At 38.9% G+C, this 17,946-nt stretch overlaps 1 protein-coding gene across 2 annotated transcripts in view; it reads right to left on the bottom strand.

Annotated features, from left to right (window-relative positions):
* Positions 1 to 17,946, bottom strand: part of LOC121093460 (rap1 GTPase-GDP dissociation stimulator 1-like) — a 36,247-nt gene that overhangs the window by 4,253 nt on the left and 14,048 nt on the right. The window contains exons 3-12 of one of the 2 annotated variants that reach the window (XM_040605765.1): positions 17,061 to 17,183; positions 16,784 to 16,909; positions 14,470 to 14,598; positions 13,118 to 13,243; positions 12,343 to 12,486; positions 8,053 to 8,187; positions 4,806 to 4,931; positions 1,952 to 2,091; positions 1,410 to 1,536; positions 240 to 368 (exon numbers count right to left, since the gene is read on the bottom strand). In XM_040605765.1, the coding sequence (XP_040461699.1) occupies positions 240 to 368; positions 1,410 to 1,536; positions 1,952 to 2,091; positions 4,806 to 4,931; positions 8,053 to 8,187; positions 12,343 to 12,486; positions 13,118 to 13,243; positions 14,470 to 14,598; positions 16,784 to 16,909; positions 17,061 to 17,183 (1,305 nt within the window). The remainder of the gene's footprint in view (positions 1 to 239; positions 369 to 1,409; positions 1,537 to 1,951; positions 2,092 to 4,805; positions 4,932 to 8,052; positions 8,188 to 12,342; positions 12,487 to 13,117; positions 13,244 to 14,469; positions 14,599 to 16,783; positions 16,910 to 17,060; positions 17,184 to 17,946) is intronic. The other variant, XM_040605766.1, reaches the window with a different exon arrangement.

Genomic DNA, 17,946 nt, shown 5'->3' with positions numbered 1-17,946 from the left:
ACTGACTCACTGGAATAAAGCTTTTCTTTTTTTATTCAGCTGATGGTTTAATCAACTTTCCAAAAACAAAGAAGCTACTTGACTGGGATTTTTGGTGATCAGTAAAGAATGAACCTCTTGAATATCTTTTACTACTCACTGACTGTAACATCACAAGCAGCATATTTTGGTAACAGAAAACACTTGTCTTTGCCACAAATTCCCATCTTTTCATCACAGACAACTTAAAATTATGTTACCTGAATTAAGAAGACTGCACAAAAGACCCATTGAATTATATTTCACCTCAGGACTTGTATTATCATCTTGTAGAAGTTTGTGTAAGCTTTGAACTAACTGTGATTCTTTAAAAGATTCTTCAAGGGTTTCTGAAAAATAAGTAAACAAATACATGAGCTGTTACCTGAGAAGAAGCTAGAAAGTGAACACGCTTGCTTTTTAAAAAATAAAATCCCTGACTGGCCTTATTTCAAATTGGCTTTACACTGATGTCTTGGGCATCTGTTTTCTGTACTGGAGAATTACTGTATTTTCTGTAGTGTTTCTTTGCTGGCCTCATTCTGGAAGACAGAACGTGTATACTATAGACTGTATAAAATAACCTCATCATAGATAAAACTTTGCGATGATCAGTGCTGGAAAAGTTGGTTCACATTAGTTACCCAATTGAGTTTGAGAGCTTTATTGGTGGACCAAGCAGTGAAATGGGTGCTTTACTGTCTTGCTTTGTTGATACAAGAAATTGCAAGTTGATAGTTCTTTTCAATTTATCTCTTGATGTATGTAGATTTGTGGTGAAAATCTTTATTGTAATAAATTGAGACCCATTTTCAAATGTGATCAGTCATACATGGAAAAAAAAACTGGGAAAAAATTATACTCAATCTCTGAAAATAAGCACAGTAAAAGTAGCTAGAACCTTCAGTTTTTCACTTTTTTCATTTGCAGCTTCTTATAAGGCCCTTTTATCTATGTTTCTGCTTTGTCTCTTGCATTCGGTTATCTGTCTTCTGAAGATTATTTCCTCCACTTTTAGGCTTCACTGACTATTCAAGTCCAGAATTTATCCTTAATTTTGTGTTCATTTAGACTTTCTCATCTCTTTCTCTAGTCTTTCATCTTTACTTCTGCGCTTTGTGTGTGTAGGTTTCTAGCATCGTACCATGCAACTTAAGGTTGTCCCTGTCCAGACAGCTTGATCATTTGACTCTACCCTAAATCTTCAGGCAATTCTTGAAGCCTGTTGCTTTTGTGATCTTCTGGATGGCTGACCTTTATTTCATGCTGAAGAGCTAAATCTAGACAAGAAATATGCTTTATCTTCCATGTTATGTAGAATTAACAGCATGACAAAGTTTCTTTAACTGAAGACCTTGCATAGCTCTAATACTTTTAGCAGAAAAAAATACCTAAATCGATTGCAGATGCTATTGCCAAGGCATTCAGAGCCTCATTCTGCATGGCAGCATGTTTACTTGTTGTCATGGAAACCAGATGCTTCACTCCTTGCGCCTCCTGGATGGCTCTGACCACTTCCTGTTAAAGCAAAGGTAAAATATCACAGACGGAAATCTTTACAAATAAAATAGAATGAAGAGAGAAATGAGATTATACTCTTCAGCCTTTGAAGAGATGGAAAATTATTTGCCTGGTGCAATGCAAATTGATGATATTTGGAGACTAGAGATAACATTGGTTTTGGCATTGATCTGCTTAGAGGTGGTCTGTTTTGGAATATCAATACTTACAATTATGAATGTGCATATCTATAAGAAAAATATGTGTTTTGGTATTGAGGCAGACTAGAGGAGGTTTTACTGTGAACTTTTGTGTTTTTAACAATAAAGCTGTGTGTGCTGTTTAACACTGCACACCTAGCTGTATCAACAAGCTTTAAAAAGATTTGAGAAAGATATAAAGTAGAAACATATCAGACCAATAATAGTCATACTTGGGATCTGTTGTGATGCATGATGGATGCTAGCAGCCGATTTGCTTCTCCATGAATGCCGGTGTGGTCGTTGGCATCGCACCACTGCACAAGTCTGTTGAGCAGCATGGGGTCTTGGCCCAAGATTTCAGCTGCGTCAGCTGAGGAGAAAAGCATCATCAGGAGACATTCAAAATTAGACCTTGCAATGTTTCTGTCAAAGAATTGTGAGTATAGAACTCGGTATGCTTTAAAAGCTGTAACTAAAGTGTTGGGCTTTTAAGGGATCTTAGAGACCTTTACCTGAGGAATGCTAGTTGTGTTAGGGCAGCTCTTGGAGGTAAAGAACAAAGTAAGGTCTTCTGATAGACCTATGTAAGGGGCTGCTGGAGCAGGGCTTAAAATGAACAGCTTCATATTGAAAGCATTTCATTTGAAAGCAGATATTCTGTTGCTATACTGAAGTCTTCATGACGAGTGTCCCTTTCCTGTTTGGTTTCTTGCATTTGCTCTTTGAGCCCTGCACAAATGTAATCATGGGCTCCTCGGAGCCTGTTCTGGTTGAGTGCTCTTGGTAGTGGTAATAATAACTGTTGGTAGCAGGTGGGAAGCTAAGTCTTGGTACAGAATTGCAGCATGTCTGTAATTGCATGTTTCAAGAATGTGTGGTGAACTGTGTATTGGGCATCATCAAAATTTCCCAGTGTTTGGAGGAGCCTTATAATTAGGACTCCTGAAACACAAGGGAATGCAATCTTAAAACTTGCTAGAAGTATTAATCTGTGGCTGACATCTGGAAAAACCCTCACTAGATTGAACTTTTTCTAAGAAGTGGAACTCTAGTGATATGCCATGGTTTAAATCTTGTTGCTGTTAAGGGAGACTACTCCCAAAAATCTTAAAAAGTTCAACAGCAAAAGGGATTTAAGTCATGCTCTTTAAATATTGCATCAGTCTCACACATGGTTCTGTGTGAATCTTATTGCAGTTTAATAATGCATCTTTAAAGTGCTGTGGATCAAAAGTGACTAACTGTTGGAAAGTGATTTCCTAAGCCAAAGAAAAATGCAGTTAAGGGTGCTGAAGGCTGACATACTCTATTTTAACCAAATATGTTAAGCAAGGGTTCAGTCCGGAGAAAATCCTGGTAGACGCTGCTTCAGTGATTTCAGTTAGTTGATTCTGTTCGGTACTTAAGACTTTGAAATTCTACATCTTGATTCAACTGGAATTTTCTTCTAAGTGAGGAGTACTAGGAGAAAGATAAGAAAGTAGTAATGTGCAAAACAATGTGCCTTTTTGTAGGAACTGAGTGTTCACCCATTTGGCTTTGAGCACAAAAGAGCTGGTTTTGTAAACTGCCTAAGTGCTGGTTCCATGTGTTCTGTTTGATCGTTAACTGAGGATATAAATGCACAGCACTTCCAGTTAGCCAACAGATGTAGCAACTGAGAGGCAAGAGTAGTCACCAGACAGATGCTAACTTTGGGTGTAGAAATACCCTGTTTGCAAAATTACACTGTGGCTGTAAGAATTAATTCAAATTTAGGGGTCTCATGTAGTTATTTGTAATTAAGGGGTTTTCTTGTTGACTTAATTTTGGTCATATTGAGTCCTGTCCCATGTCCGCCCCCTATCCCTTGGTGCTGGAGGACCAGAGCAGATGAGCATGGAATGTGCATTGGGTGCTCCAAAGGAGGAAAGGTGTGGTAGAGGCCTTCATGGGAAGTGTACATTCCCTGAGAAGGGCTATAAAGGGTCTGTGAGCTTTTCCCAATCTTTCTGCTTTTCCAATCTCTTTAGATAGTTCCAGGCCTGAAAGAAAGTAACCGGGGAGATCCCTGCTTTTGGAAGCAAATTCAGAAAGGGAAAAATGTGGGGGAAAGTCTGCGTGGTTTTAAGATACTAGGAAGTTTTGTGTCTCAGAGCTTTGCTGAAGCAAAGACTTGAGGAAGAACCACCATTAACACATGGAACAGAAGGGATAGTTTTAGCTGATAGGGGCATCACCCTGGTCCTGTTTGTAGCTTAGCTGAACATCTTTGTTTTGAGTTGAGTTACTTGTCGCAGAACCATCTGCATCTTACCTCCTTTTGTTTCTGGGTCAGATGTTACATAGATGTTACATGTTAGTCTGAGGAGATTACGGTAATCCAGTTAAATACAGTAAACTGGAATTTGTAAGAGGGTGGTGAGTGGAACCTCAGCCTGAGGCTTGTTCAGCAAAAGCATCCTGAAGCAGTCTGATAGGGACTTCCTGATGTCTACCAGCAATAGAGCTCTTTGAGATAAAAATCTAATTAGTTATTCTTAACAGGAACAGGAGGACCTTTTAATTTACAAAACACCAGATTTGAATGAACTGTGTGCATGATCGAACTTCCAGTTGATCTGAAAGTCCTTTGCCTGTTGAAGTGCACAAATTCTTTTGCTCAGAGGCAAAACAGTGGATTTTCTCCTGCCTCTCTCCATCCCAGCTCCCTGTGATTGTTTGATATTCTCCATTTTTTTTTTTTTTTCTGTTGATTTGCTTTCCTGTGACTTGGCACTGCAAAGCCTCAGCCTGACTCTTTTTCCATCAAACTCATGCCTTGCTGGTGTATCTCTGGTAGAAAACACTTTTGGTTTAGGCCTTTGCCGTTTTTCACTGGCTACTGCAGACTCTTCCATTTTGTTTGTTTCTCATCTGTCTGTGAGGGTGCCTGGGTTAGTATGGAAGGCTTGCAGCCCCTAGCAATCATCTCTGTTGGAACCTCTCCAGGCTGAATGGAATTAGGTTAGCAGGACACTTAGCCTGTAATCTCCTTCACATCCGTTGTATTGCAGGAGGAGGGGAGCATGTAGTTGACATCATTAAACATTGGCAATTCCTTACCTTGACCATCTGCTAACATCCGTAGTGTCCCAAGAAGTTTAAGCTGCACAGGAGGCACCTCTGATCTTAGAAGTACCTGAATCCGTTCTGCCACACCTTCCTCTAGCACTTGAACCTTGTTAACAACTAGAAAATGGAAAAAAAGAATGTGAATGTGAAGCTCAGTGACTACACATCTGAAAAATGTAGATAGGACATAACTGTTTTTCAGAATTTTATGCTGTGTTATGCTCTTAGCAAAAGGTCTAACATGTTAGAGAACTTGGAAATGAAGTTAGGACTAACAAACTGTTTAGGCTCCTTTTGAGCTAAAAACTTCCTAGGAATTGCTGTTACTATACTCTGGTTACTTTTGATCTCAGCTATGCCCTGAACGAAGTACTTAAGAGGATAAGCACAGCATTGTTTCTCTTTGTTTTTCTACTTGTAATAGATTATCCATCTACTCACCCACTCACATGACAAGACTTTCCTATGCTTGCTCATTTTAACTGAACTAGGTGGCAGAAGTCATTTACGTAACTATTTCCTGAGAAAGAATTTTGGTTTCATATTTGAGCTTACTGATCCCCTGTTGTTCATGCCTTTGTTTCTGTACTTCCCTCTCCTAATTCTTGCATCTTTCCTCCAGTTGTTAATGCAGTAATCCCTGGTGATAATCAGAAGCTTGTCTGGAAAGAATCCTAATGCTTCTTAACTGGGCTACCAAAAGCTGCTTCCTCCAGAGGAATTTTCCTCCCATCTTCTTCATGTCCTGTTGTTTAGGTTTTGTGGGGTTTTTTTGAGGGGGTGGGGTGGTGGCATGGCAGTGAAATTAGGGAGATAACTGTTCTATCTCTTCCTCCTATTGGGCAAATTGGGAAGTAGACACTGTTAAGTAAATTGCTCTTAATGTCCTTGACTGGTTCCATTCACTTAAAGCATAACGACTTTTTTCAATTCTTTTATAAGCACCTATTCTCTTTTAAGATTGCTCTTGAATTGAAGACTTCCTCTGTGTACCTTTGTAAGTATTAGCCCATCTTTGATTTAATTTTATGATTTATTTGGATTTGCACTCAGTCTTTTTTTGTTTTGTTTGCTGTTTGTTTTTTTTTTCCAGGTAGCAGACTATATTGTTGAAAGTGATAGAATTTCTGTATCTATAGAGCAGTGTATTATCATGAAGGAATGTCTTACAGCTTCCCTGTTATGAAATTTTTATGAATTGATGAGCAAAAGTGTGGTGCAGAAATAGCATTTTAAGTGCCTACATTGCCTACATACTTAGAAAGATCTAAAATAGTTTGTAACACACTTGAACAGAACAAATAACCACAATAGACTCCATATTGATACATTGATATTTTATAATTCAGAGCTTAGCCTTTGCAAGTACAGCTGCAAAGAACATGAAGATGTACTGGTAACTCTGTAACAGGCAGTGATAGAGGGATGAAGTTGTAGGCTGCAACCACATTTTTCTGGAGTTCTGGGACCTATCATCTTTGCAGATCATCTGCATTCATTGCTTTGTTAAGGGGTTCCCAAGGAATGCTTGGGCTTGGCACTACAAAAAGCAGACCTTAGTATTTGTTGAGGAATGCGTTCTGTTTTGAGTTAGAATGTGATAATCTCTGCTTGTTTTCAAGGGAAACTACATCAAAATTGTTATCTTTCAAATGAGTTTAATAGGTTTCTTTGCTCCTTGTAATCATTGAATCCTATTGTACACATTACAGGAGGGAAGTCAATGAGAACTAAGTGTGAGCCCATGCCTAGGCTTATAGAAAAAAAAAAATCCTTCTTTTCATTCTAATAAAATTAGTCACATTTTGCCTACAAAACTACTCTCCAAGTTTCAGCTGGATGGCTTTCTGTGATTATCTTCTAACAGCTCTATGTTAGGTTGTAATTGATGTAAGGTAGCTAGCATGCATGGTCAAGAAGCTGTATACTCTTAGCACCAAAAAGCAATTTGCACAGGCCTCTGTGTGCTGATGTGGATGGTGGTAGAACATCTCTTCACAGAAAAATAGAATACACATAGAAGCAGTGAGGGGCTTATGGTGTGAACGTTTATGAAAATACTGAGTAGGAAGATGTGACTGGCTATTGTGATCCAAAGGATGTGATGATCCTGTAAGCCAAACTAAATAAATTACTTGAAAGCATATAAAAAACCAGTTGAAAGCAATAAGTGAAGTTCTGAGGAGAGCTACATGCAAGAAGAAATGAGTGTAACAGGCTTTAAAAGGAAGTAGTGGAGGCTAAGTAGCAACTAGTACATTCTGGGGCTCTCACTGTTCAAAGCAATGATTATAGCACACAAATCCAAGTTTTTGTTTTCACAAAATAATTTTGCTGTCACGCTCTTCTCTAGGGTACTGTAGAGCTGTGTAAGGACTGTGTTGCAGGGTAACGTACCGTTAAGTCTCTAGCAAAACGTGTCTGGCCTTTACATGGAAGCAGTAAATTTGCAATAAGAAGCAGTGTAACTTTCTGACGTGTATTACAAGAGTAAAATTGTAGAATAGTTTGGATTGGAAGGAACCTTTTAAAGCTCATCCAGTCCAACCCCCTTGCAATGAACAGGGACATCTTCAACTAGGTCAGGTTGCTCAGAGCTCCATCCAACCTGGTCTTCTTGAATGTTTCCAGGGATGGGGTGTCTACCACCTCTCTGGGCAACCTGTGCCGGTGTCTCACCACCCTCATCATAAAAAATTTCTTCCTTATGTAGTCTAAATCTACCTCTTTCGGTTTAAAACCATTACCCCTTGTCCTGTCACAACAGATCCTGCTAAAAAGTCTGTCCCCATCTTTCTTACATGCCCCCTTTTAAGTACTGTGTTTTTTAAGCGTGTCACAAAAGCCAAATAAGCAATGAATATTGGCTTTATAGGAGAGGAGCAGGTTGAGGAAATCCCTTCCAGTTGTGATGTGATAGCTCCACCCCCTACTCTGTAGTTTAAGCTATAAACCTTATTCTGAATTTTTGTCTTGAACTGCTGTATGCTGTTAATATGAAAACATTTCAGCAGCTGCCAATGAGATCACACTTTATTATATTTAGACCTTTTATGTAGATGAGAAGTCCTGATGAATTATTCAAATATATATGTCTCTACAGGGGGAAAAATGGTCAATTGCCCCTCAAAATACAAAGAACTGGAGTTGGTGACTTGGATAGAGCTGCACACATCTCCATTAAATGACCTGTCTTTACAAAGAATTACAGTAAGTCAGTTGTCTTCAAACTCTGTACCTGGTATGGCAAGGTTTCGAAGTGCGCTGAGTGCAGCATGTTGAACAGAGATGTCCCCACTCTCTACATGCTTCTCCAAAAGATCTAGAAGCTGATCTATGACTCCCAGCTGTACCATTCGTACACAGTTGCCATCTGAAGAAAGAGGCAAAACCAAGCAGGTGAGCAAGATAAGAAAGTGATAGACATTAATCATGCAGATGGAGAGCTTGAAGAATTCTTGCCTTGACTTTTCATGTCTTGATAAGATGGACACTGTAGCTTTTGCATTGGTTTTTACAACAACTCTAGAGATAAGTGGGCATCAGCCACTTGTGAACTGATGCTGAGACGCCCTCTAGTAAAGCTTAGCTTGAGAGAGCTTTTTAGGGACAGTCACTGTCAAATTCAGGCCCATGTGTTTTCCCATCAATTTCTTCCTCAGTGCTGCTTTACTTTCCACTATATATGTAGTGAAATACTGGTGGCATTTTCCGTTTCTCCACAGGATAGCTTTAATAATCCAGTTTTGCTATTCTACTCATTTAAGAGACTCTTGTGAGACCAAGGATCTTATCTAGCAAGGTGAGTGAGTGATTACTAGTTTTGTACTGCTGTTAATTCTTGTATTAATAAAAAATCTTTTAATTAACTAATCGTAAAAAGAATTGGGCCTAGGCTTTTCTTACCTGTTTTGAGAAACCCACTTTCTGAAATGAGAAGTTTTATTGTGTTGCACTCGTATGAAGCTAGGAAAATGAGTTGACTTAGAGAGTTCTGATCTATTTAATGCTGGTGAAAGTGATTTTTATGTTCCAAAGAACTACCGTTTTGCCCAGTATGTGCTCTGCACTGTTTTGTTAACATACGTCTGTATCTTTCCCCCTGCCCAAGAACTTGATCTGCAGGGATAACAGCCCTTTTGGTATCAGGAGGCATCTTAGCTCACCTTTGATAGGAAATGAGAAAGCATTCTCCTAAAGAGCAAAAGAAACCCCTCCATATTACAGTTTGCAGCCTTCCTGAAGGAAGTGTTTTGAAGATGCCATCTGTCAAATATTTTCCTGTATTTTATTTTACGCAATTTATTATACCTCAAATGGAGCATTTTCCTGACACTGGCCATTTCCATATTGCTGTGCTGTTACCACATGGGTGCTGTTTGTTAAAATGTGGCAAAAAAGTGTGAATGCCATATCGGAAGATCACATCTTCACCTGGAGTAAACAATTATCCATGTACCTATACAGACTTTGTGCAAATACAGAATCTGGCCAAAAGTAGCTTTAAGTGCTTCTCATGGTACTAACTGCTGCATGCCTAAGATGCACAGGCTTCTAAATTTTGTGTGTATACCACTTGAAAATGGGTCTAGTAATTTTAATGCCTTTGGTTTGAATATTATTTCCACCCCAAAGTAACAAACTCCTGAGTTGTCTTTTGAACTAATGCCTACTATTCCTTTAATCTCATAGCATTTCTGTTGTTAGCATATTTTTTTTCCCATGTATTACTGCATATGTTAAATAAGAATTTGTCAAATGTTCATACAATCTAAGTGGATATTTTCATGATAGAACTGTAACTGAAATAGTTTGAACTCTGATCATGCAAAAAGCTTTCTATAGTAATTTATGCATATGTTTTCTAAAGCTGATGGGCTTGCTTGTGATTCTTCAGATGTTCTGTTGCCTGGTCCTAATCTTTAGAGATGAAAGTATATGAAAGAAATCACCTAGTCCTCTTTAGGAACAGGTTTTCTAGGAATAGATAATCTCTTTTGGTGTGACAAAATTCTACAGGCAAAATATTTTGATCTTCATGTAGACTAACCTTAACTGAACTTAATTTCTCTTCTCCCCCCACCTTTCAAACCAAAGAATGGTAGAGCATTTTTTTCTCTTGTAGTAAAGTGAGAATAGGCAGAACCCTTTAGTGATTGCCTTGCTTTGATGTTCACAGAGCTCCAAACTGGTGTTCCCTCCTATGGATTTTTGCTTGTATAACAGCAGAACCTTGAATGTAATGGCTCATAGTTAAAGTCTGGTAGGAACAACCCCTTTCATAGCTCAAAAGCTGTCTGTCGTCTTTTCACTGCCTCAGAAGACATATAATGTCGAGATCAGATTTCCATAGGATTTTTTTCCTCTTAGATTAAGGCCTGTACATACATCAGTGGCTTATGCGGGGGCCTGAGAGCAATTACTCACTTTTTCCACATGAACATATAATGGGGTTGTGGGGGAGGTGGAGGGAGAAGAGTGACAGACAAAGCAAGCCATTCAGCTGAATACATTGAAGATAGCCAGTTTAAAGGCACCGAGGGCATGTCTCTGGCCCTTGTGGAACCATGGTGCACAGTGGGTGATTCAGAGCAAGGTATAAGACAAGGAAGAAAGGATGGGAGCGGGAAGGTGGAGAGCATGTATGATAGCTTGCTCTAAAAACAAACAAAAAGCCCCCAACAAATAAAAAAATGTCCAAATACATTAGACTGACTAGCTAAATATTGAGACGGATGTGAGGGAATCTTCTATGATAACTAAGCACATATTAATGCAGAAAGTTGAGCAATGTTGAAAAAGTTCCTTTTTGTTAATTGAGTTTGAACCCGGTACAGTAGCTATCTGTGAGAAAGGACAGAAAACATTGTGTGGTATTGTCTGCTGACTGATTCGGCACAGCATGCCTTCCAGGAATCTGTGTTTCTCTCCACATAGTATTAAGGCTCATTGCTTCCTATAATTGGAAAGTGTAAAAGATAAAATGACTTACCTTGAGATTTCTTTTTTTCCCTGATCTGTCTGAATAACCCTCCCTTCCTAAAGGTGACTTAAAATCTAAAACATCAATAACTGTGTGTTGTTTGGTTGTTTGTTTTTTTTTTGTTTCTAACAAATATATTTGCTGTGAAACATTCCTAGAGTCTCGCCTCTAATAATATGTGATTGGGGGGGGGGGGAAACAAACAACAAAAAAGAACACAAAACAAAAAGAAAACCCAACGCAAAAACGCAAAACTCGCATGCCTAACTACCTCATTTTTCGCTATTATGTCCTTCAAACTGCTTCAATATCATTAGCATCTGTAACTTAAAGGTGTGCGCATCTGCAGAAAAGCAAGACTGTTACCATTTCAGAGCCAGGTAGCAATGAAACCTAATAGCATTGTTTTTTTCTCCACTCACAAACATTGGCTTTCCATCTTTGAAGGGTAGAGAATAATCAACCTTACCATTTTTTTTGTAAAACTAGCAATAGCCCTTGCTCCTGTCTCTGTAGCTGCATGTATTGAGATGTGATGCAAGTACCAGTGTTCTGGGAGATGATGCCACATCCCTTAGCAAAAAAAAAAAAAAAAAAAAAAAAAAAAAAAAAATCTGTATGCGCTTGTCTGTTGCACAATAAATAGAGGGGACATCTCATGTCTGTTTGTAATTAGCCCCAAAGTAAACTGTTCTGTCTGCCTTTGGGGAAGTTCAAATCAATGATGACTTAAGATTGTTGTTATTAATATTTTAAAACTTTTAAACTGTTGGTTGCTCTGGGATTGGGCATGATGGGATGCAGTATTAAGTGGTCCCGTTCCTGAAGTTTTATTCTTTAACCTGTATTGTCCAAAATACAACATAGCAGGGCTCCCTAAATTAAGTTTGTTGTTAGGTCTTCAGCCTTTTTGTGTTATTCTTGAAATCAGCTTAAAGACTTAGTGAAAAATCTAGGTCAGCAATGTATGTAGTCTGTTCCTAATAGATGCAGAACTTACATTATAAGAAAGTTCTTATATTTCATTTGTTAATCCAAGTTTTTTTATGTACACAGATTTGGAATAGTGAATGAGGAAACATAAGTAGTTGAATACCATGTGAACTTAACCTGATGATTAGCTTAAATTTAATAACCAGCTCTTAGGGCTGCTTTGAAAGTGAAGTTACAGAAGCAGGGTGTGAATTGACAACCACAGGTACAGTTACAACGACCTGAAGTGCTTATGTTTGTGTTCTGCGCAGGAGTGGTTGCAGTGGTGTTAGATGACCTGTGGCAACATATTCATATGCTTGAAGGAAAGCATGGCACTGTGAGTACTAGGCTCCTATAAAATGAAAAAGTGTGGTGTCTGAGAATTCCCCTAAGGATCATGAAACAGGGGGCAGATGTGTCCCTGTTAAGGAGATGAAAGCGACAGAGCAGATGGCAACTTCTCTGCTAAGGAGACTTTTTGGTGTGGTTTCTTTAAGTATCTGGACTGTCAGTACTCTGAGGTTTTTTTTGTTGTTTGTTTTTTGGGTTTGTTTGTTTGTTTGTTTTTACCTCCAAGCAGCAGAGAGAGAATGAGATCTGATGCAGCCTTCAAAATGCATGTGTCTTCAGCTTGTGAACTACCCTGGAGCCTCAGCAGGATCTCGGACAGCACCTCTTGCACCCCTGCTTCCACCAGCTGCACTTTCAGAGAATCTGTAGAGATCACAGTAAAAGCACACTAAAGCTTCTTGGGTCTTTGAAGTGTTTCAAACTAGGAAGCTAAATCCTTGAACTTTAGCCAGTGTGTTTTTCAGACGTAGTCACTGGTTTGATTTTATTTGTAAGGAGCGTTCTGGTGCTTGGATAACACCAAGGCAAAATTGATCTCTGACATTTCTTGTATTACTGGTCATGAGTTTTCATTTCTTTTAAGATCTGTTCAGGTATCCGGATGTTTTTAGTGGATTCTTGTTGGTGCCTGTTACACCACTGCTTAGAACAGACATCCTCTATGCTACTTTGTTGTCATTTTTTTTTCTAAAAAGCAATCTTTCTAGTCTGCTTTCCTGTTAGCACCATGGAGAACATTAGTTTGAATCTGCTGTCTTATGGATCCACTGAAATAGAATGGAATGCTATGCTCTCCCTCCTTTCTTTTTTGCCTCACCTATTAAGCTTCAAAGTCCTTCTTAGGCCAGAATTTTCTATGTTCTTGTGGCTTATTTCCACTGAAGGGATTGCTGGTTCCATTAGTAGGATCCCATGGCAAACACTGAACCTAGGGCTGAAGCTAAGTGCCAGCACCCAGTCTCCCCTCATTCCCCCAGGCTGAAAGGAGCCTTACCATTTTCTGCAAGTGCTTGCAGGACCTCAAACACAATTTCTAACCTCTCATGGTTGGCTGCTCTTCTCAGTTGTCTCACCAGCTGTTCAGCAATGTTGGTCTTGCTTAGAGCTTCCTTGGCTGTATCTGTGTATTTGATAAAGTCAGGATTTGGAATGTTTATCTGATTAAATGTTGAAAGCATATCTCCCTATATTCTGAAGTGATTAGACATACTTTGGTCTTGAATGTTTTTTTCTGTTCTTATAGACACTTCTGTCCCTTTGGACAGCACTGAGATAGCAAAACTCTACTCCATCCCTTCTTCCCCCCACTTTCTTTAACACTATTTTTGTGTAATTCCTGTAGCTGTGACTTTATAACAGCTTTCAAATTAATCCTGGCTTAATTTCACTGACTTTTATGAATCCCTCTGTAGTATGATTATTTAATACATCAAACTGGCACATGCTACTTGGCTGTAGTAGTACATTTTTTGCCTCTATTAGACACATCTAGTCTTGCTGGGATCCTAAATATCTACAGGATGTTAACAAAAAAAAATTTTTTTTTTTTTTTGGAAGCTTGCTGGTATCTGTTGTAGTACAGATTTGAATGGAGTATGGTATTAAGTAATGTGAAATCTACAAAGGACAGACCTCACTGGAGGATGATGTGACAGTGTTGGTACCATACCCACTTCCCTGCCTCTCCCTCCCCCTAAATGCAGGGAGCAGTAAATCAAATTGTAGTTAGACCATATACGAAGCGTGGTAATAGTTTTCTACTTGGTCTTTTTCTTCCGTCACAACTTGTTTAAAGTAAGGTAGATGTATTTTAAATCAGTGAGGACACCTTTGGTTTGAAAATTGCATAAATGAAAAGGGAAACTGTTTCATTAAGGTATATAAACTTAATAGTTAAATAAATTTTTAATAAATGAATACTTAAGATACCATATCTGACATAGCTGAAACTGCCAATTTATTACATAAAGTTATGCCCTCTGTACTTTTTTCTGGGTCAAAACTTGTCTCTTAAATCTTAATTGTGTTAATAGAGTACCTGCAATAGCTGGTACTCCAGGAAAAATACAAAGCATCCAATACAGATACGGTGGCCTGTCCCTGATTAGGTATCAGTAGTGTTTTTAAAAAAAAAAAAAAACAAAACCCAAATCAACCAACCAAAATAACCCCCAAACCAAAACCCCTCCCCCAATAACCCAACAACAAAAAAAGAAACAACCCTAAACCAAAACAAGACAAAAAAACCCCCAGAACAAAAACCTGTGGGTGTTCTGCATGTACATAGAAAGGCAGTGACAGTGTGAAGATGATATTTTACTTGAAGATATGAAAACATTTACTTACCAAGGTCTGCGAGATTGCATAAGGCCAGTAGATCAACGTGGACAAGGGGTTCACTGTCTGCATAATCAGTTAATATTCGAACTAGCGATGTGGTTACTCCTACCTTCACCAGCTCTTCCTGAAGATCCCCTGGTAACAGTAAGCATAGATGTTAAAGGGGACCAATATATAGGAGACCCTTTTATAGGGGTCCAATTCGATCAGTAAAAAGGGTCCAACTGAGATGGTTTGCAGCAATATAGTCCGGTTCTGTCACACACTGTTAGAATTTATACAGCTTTTGTGCTGTGGGTCTAAGTGAATGCATGTGTGTGAGAAATGCAGGTTCAGGGCCGTTTTGCTAAACCTCCCGGTTCTACTTTGACTGAAGGAATTAAGCCACTGTAAAAATACATAAAGCCAACTGCATGAGCATCTCTATTACTACTACAGCTACTAATGCAAGTTCTGATGGACTGTATCTGTTGGTGTGTACCTGAAAATTGAGTGAGGAACAGACAGTTGGCTTATTTCTCTCAGGGGATGGGAATCTCAGCCTTGTCCTGTGGATGCTTTTGTTATGAAGGGCAGGGAGAGGGAAGGGACTGGAAACTCAGGATAAAGCATGGTCTAGTGACAGGTCTGCTTTCCGGGATCAGTAGTGTTTTGACTCATAGCAAATGTCCATATACCTGCTTTTTGCATGTTACAATTACTTTTTTTAAGGAAAAAAAATATTATTTGTAAAACAAGACACTTTACAAATACCTGGGCTATTACAAGAAATCACTGTGAGACAGACTGCTTTAAAGTTGATCCAGGGGAATCATCCTCTTTCAGTGTTTTGAATGCTAGCTGATCAGCATGTAGGAATGAAGAGTGGTTGAATTCAAGGTATCATTGGGATTTTTATGGGCTGATAAGGTTTCCAAGCAGGTGTAAATTCATGTCCCTTAAGGGAAGTCAGTGAAGTAAAGTAAGTAAAAACTAATTTGATCCTGGGTTTAGTATACTAACTACAGTTGTCTCCACCCACATGTAGAGTTGCTGAGGAAAACACTGATAATCTGTTTTCTTTTTGTAGTTTGTCTTGTAAAGAATGAAAGCTTAATATCTAAAATGACTTTAAGAATGCCAAGAGCTATGAAATACAAAGTTGGACAGTGGTTGCTTAACAGTATGATGGCACGGCTTTTGCAGCAGTGTCTTGCTGAGAACTAGTCAAACATGGATGATGGCATATATGACAGACTCCAGAAGGTACCTGAGTGCTGTTGCAGCATACACAATTGTAGTTCAGTCAGGGAATCAGTGAAGTTAATTTTTCTGTGATGTATTTATTGTTGTGTTAGAAATTATTAAAGCACATATCTTAAAGTCATAGTCATCTTGTTAAATCTGTGCTGGGCCTGGTTCTGACAGAAGTGAAGCAGATTTGGAGTATGGCCATATGCTGTAGTAATGCTGGTTTTACAGTAGTTGCATGAGGCTTGCGTGTAATCATATGGGGAAGTTTTTATAAAATTGCTGCAAATACACATAACTTGCAGGGGACTGGTAGAATCTATACAGTACCTATTACACTTGGATTTTATAGGAAGAATGCAGAGGCAAAACCATAGCTTTCTAGGTAAAGCTATGCAGGTCCATGCTAGAAAGGTAAGAGAAGGTAGGTCAAAGGTAGAAGGAAATAGATAGAAGGTACGGTGTAAAAAGTTCCATATTACCTCCAGTATGCATTAAATAATTTTGGTCAGTCTGGGGATTAAAGGTAGAAAAAGTCTTAATTTGTTGGGGCAAGTAAATGGAAAGGGTTTAATTCTTGAGACCAACAGGCAAGCTAGTGTACTGGCTTTATGGAAAAATCTGGAGCACAGAGATCTGCTATATGCAAGCAGTGGTCCTCAGGGAGGACAATTCCTTGCAGAGATAAATATATCAGTATTTTTTATTTTTTAGATATGTTTTTTCTGACTCTTTTTAAAAAAGTGCTTTGCTTTATAGACACTTATTACTCTGAAAGAAGACAAAACCGTTCAGGGTTTGATCCCAAGGCAGTTCTGCAGGATTAAGGTATATATGAGGCTCTGCTACTCTTGTGCTTGCAGAGCAGTTTTGACAAAGATGTATTACCTTGAAGTCAAAAATACAGGGGGAAGCCCAGAGTTCTGGAGGTGTTTGGGATGCATTCAGCCTGGTGTCTGTGAGCTGTGTAAACTGTATGTTTAACTGGAGGCTGAAGTACATTATGTGCTCAGGTCTCATAAAACTGAGAGTTACAGGTTATAATACCTTAGAGCTAGGGAAAATAGGGTTCTGGCAAGTCCATACTTACGATTATCATAACAGATACGGCCAATAGCCCTCCCAGCATGCAGCAACATTTCTTGGTCTGTACTCTCCAGCAAAGGTATCAAAACTGGAACCAAATCTGCTTCAATACATGGTTTCTTCATTTCCTCTGTGTAGGTGAAGGAGAGGAACTTGTGGGGTTTTGCCATGTTGGAGTGAAACAGTTGCAAGGCCAGTAGCCATGAAACAAAACTCAAGAGTGGAAACGTACAGCTAATGTGCTGTAATATGTCTTGTAGTAACACTTTAGTAGAACATACCATTCTTAGCTATCTCTGAAAGCACCTGGGCTGCTTTCACTGCACATCGTGGATTGCCCTTCAGGATTTTTGCCAATGTTAGGAAGATTCCACTCTCTCTGAGTAGGCTGAGGGATCTCTGCTCTGTAATGATAAGAATGTTAACAATACCTGCAGTAGGTTTGCAGCTGTTTTATTTAGATATTGTTTGTTTCCTAGAATTCTGAGTGGACGTCTATGGGATCCAAGGTTCTGATTTAACAAGGTATTTGAAGGCTTAGTCTAAATATATGGAAGCAGTCATCTGCTTGAATTGCAGCAAGTGTAATTCCAGCTGATTATTCTGCCTCATGCGGAATTGAAGCACAGGTGGCAAAGCAAAGAGGAAAGCAGTTTCATCTTCTCTGACTATAAAAGGATGCTTGCATAAAGCATGGGAAGTAAGGGATTAAGACTATTCCTGAGGTATGGCCTAGCGATTCATTTTGTAGGTAGGCACATCTTCTTTTATTAGACCAGCAATGAGAGCAGTCAATTCTCTTAGCCTTTTTTCATAAAAATATGGCTAATTGTCCTTAAGGTAGCAAATTACCATCTGCCAGGAGATCCAAGTAAATGCAGGTTTATGTCATTTCAGGAGAATGTGCAGAGACCTTAAGGACTTTCTTATAAGGAAACTAGGAACTGCTTTTTTGAAATTCCTAACCCGATAGGGTCACTCTAATTTAATCCTAGGAGTTTGTAGGAAATAAAATATTAACTTTGGAATTTCTCTGCAGCTTCAGGTGCTCTAGTGACTAGTAGCTTTATCTGGTCACAGGTTGATTTATGTGTATACAAAGAGAAAGGATAGCAACAAAACAGGCTGAGGGCAGCTATATTTCCAGCAGCAGTCACTTGTAATACA

Source organism: Falco naumanni, chromosome 9, assembly GCF_017639655.2.
Source record: "Falco naumanni isolate bFalNau1 chromosome 9, bFalNau1.pat, whole genome shotgun sequence".
In the NCBI taxonomy this organism is placed as follows: Eukaryota; Metazoa; Chordata; class Aves; order Falconiformes; family Falconidae; genus Falco; species Falco naumanni.
This window is presented reverse-complemented; position numbering and strand designations above follow the sequence as displayed.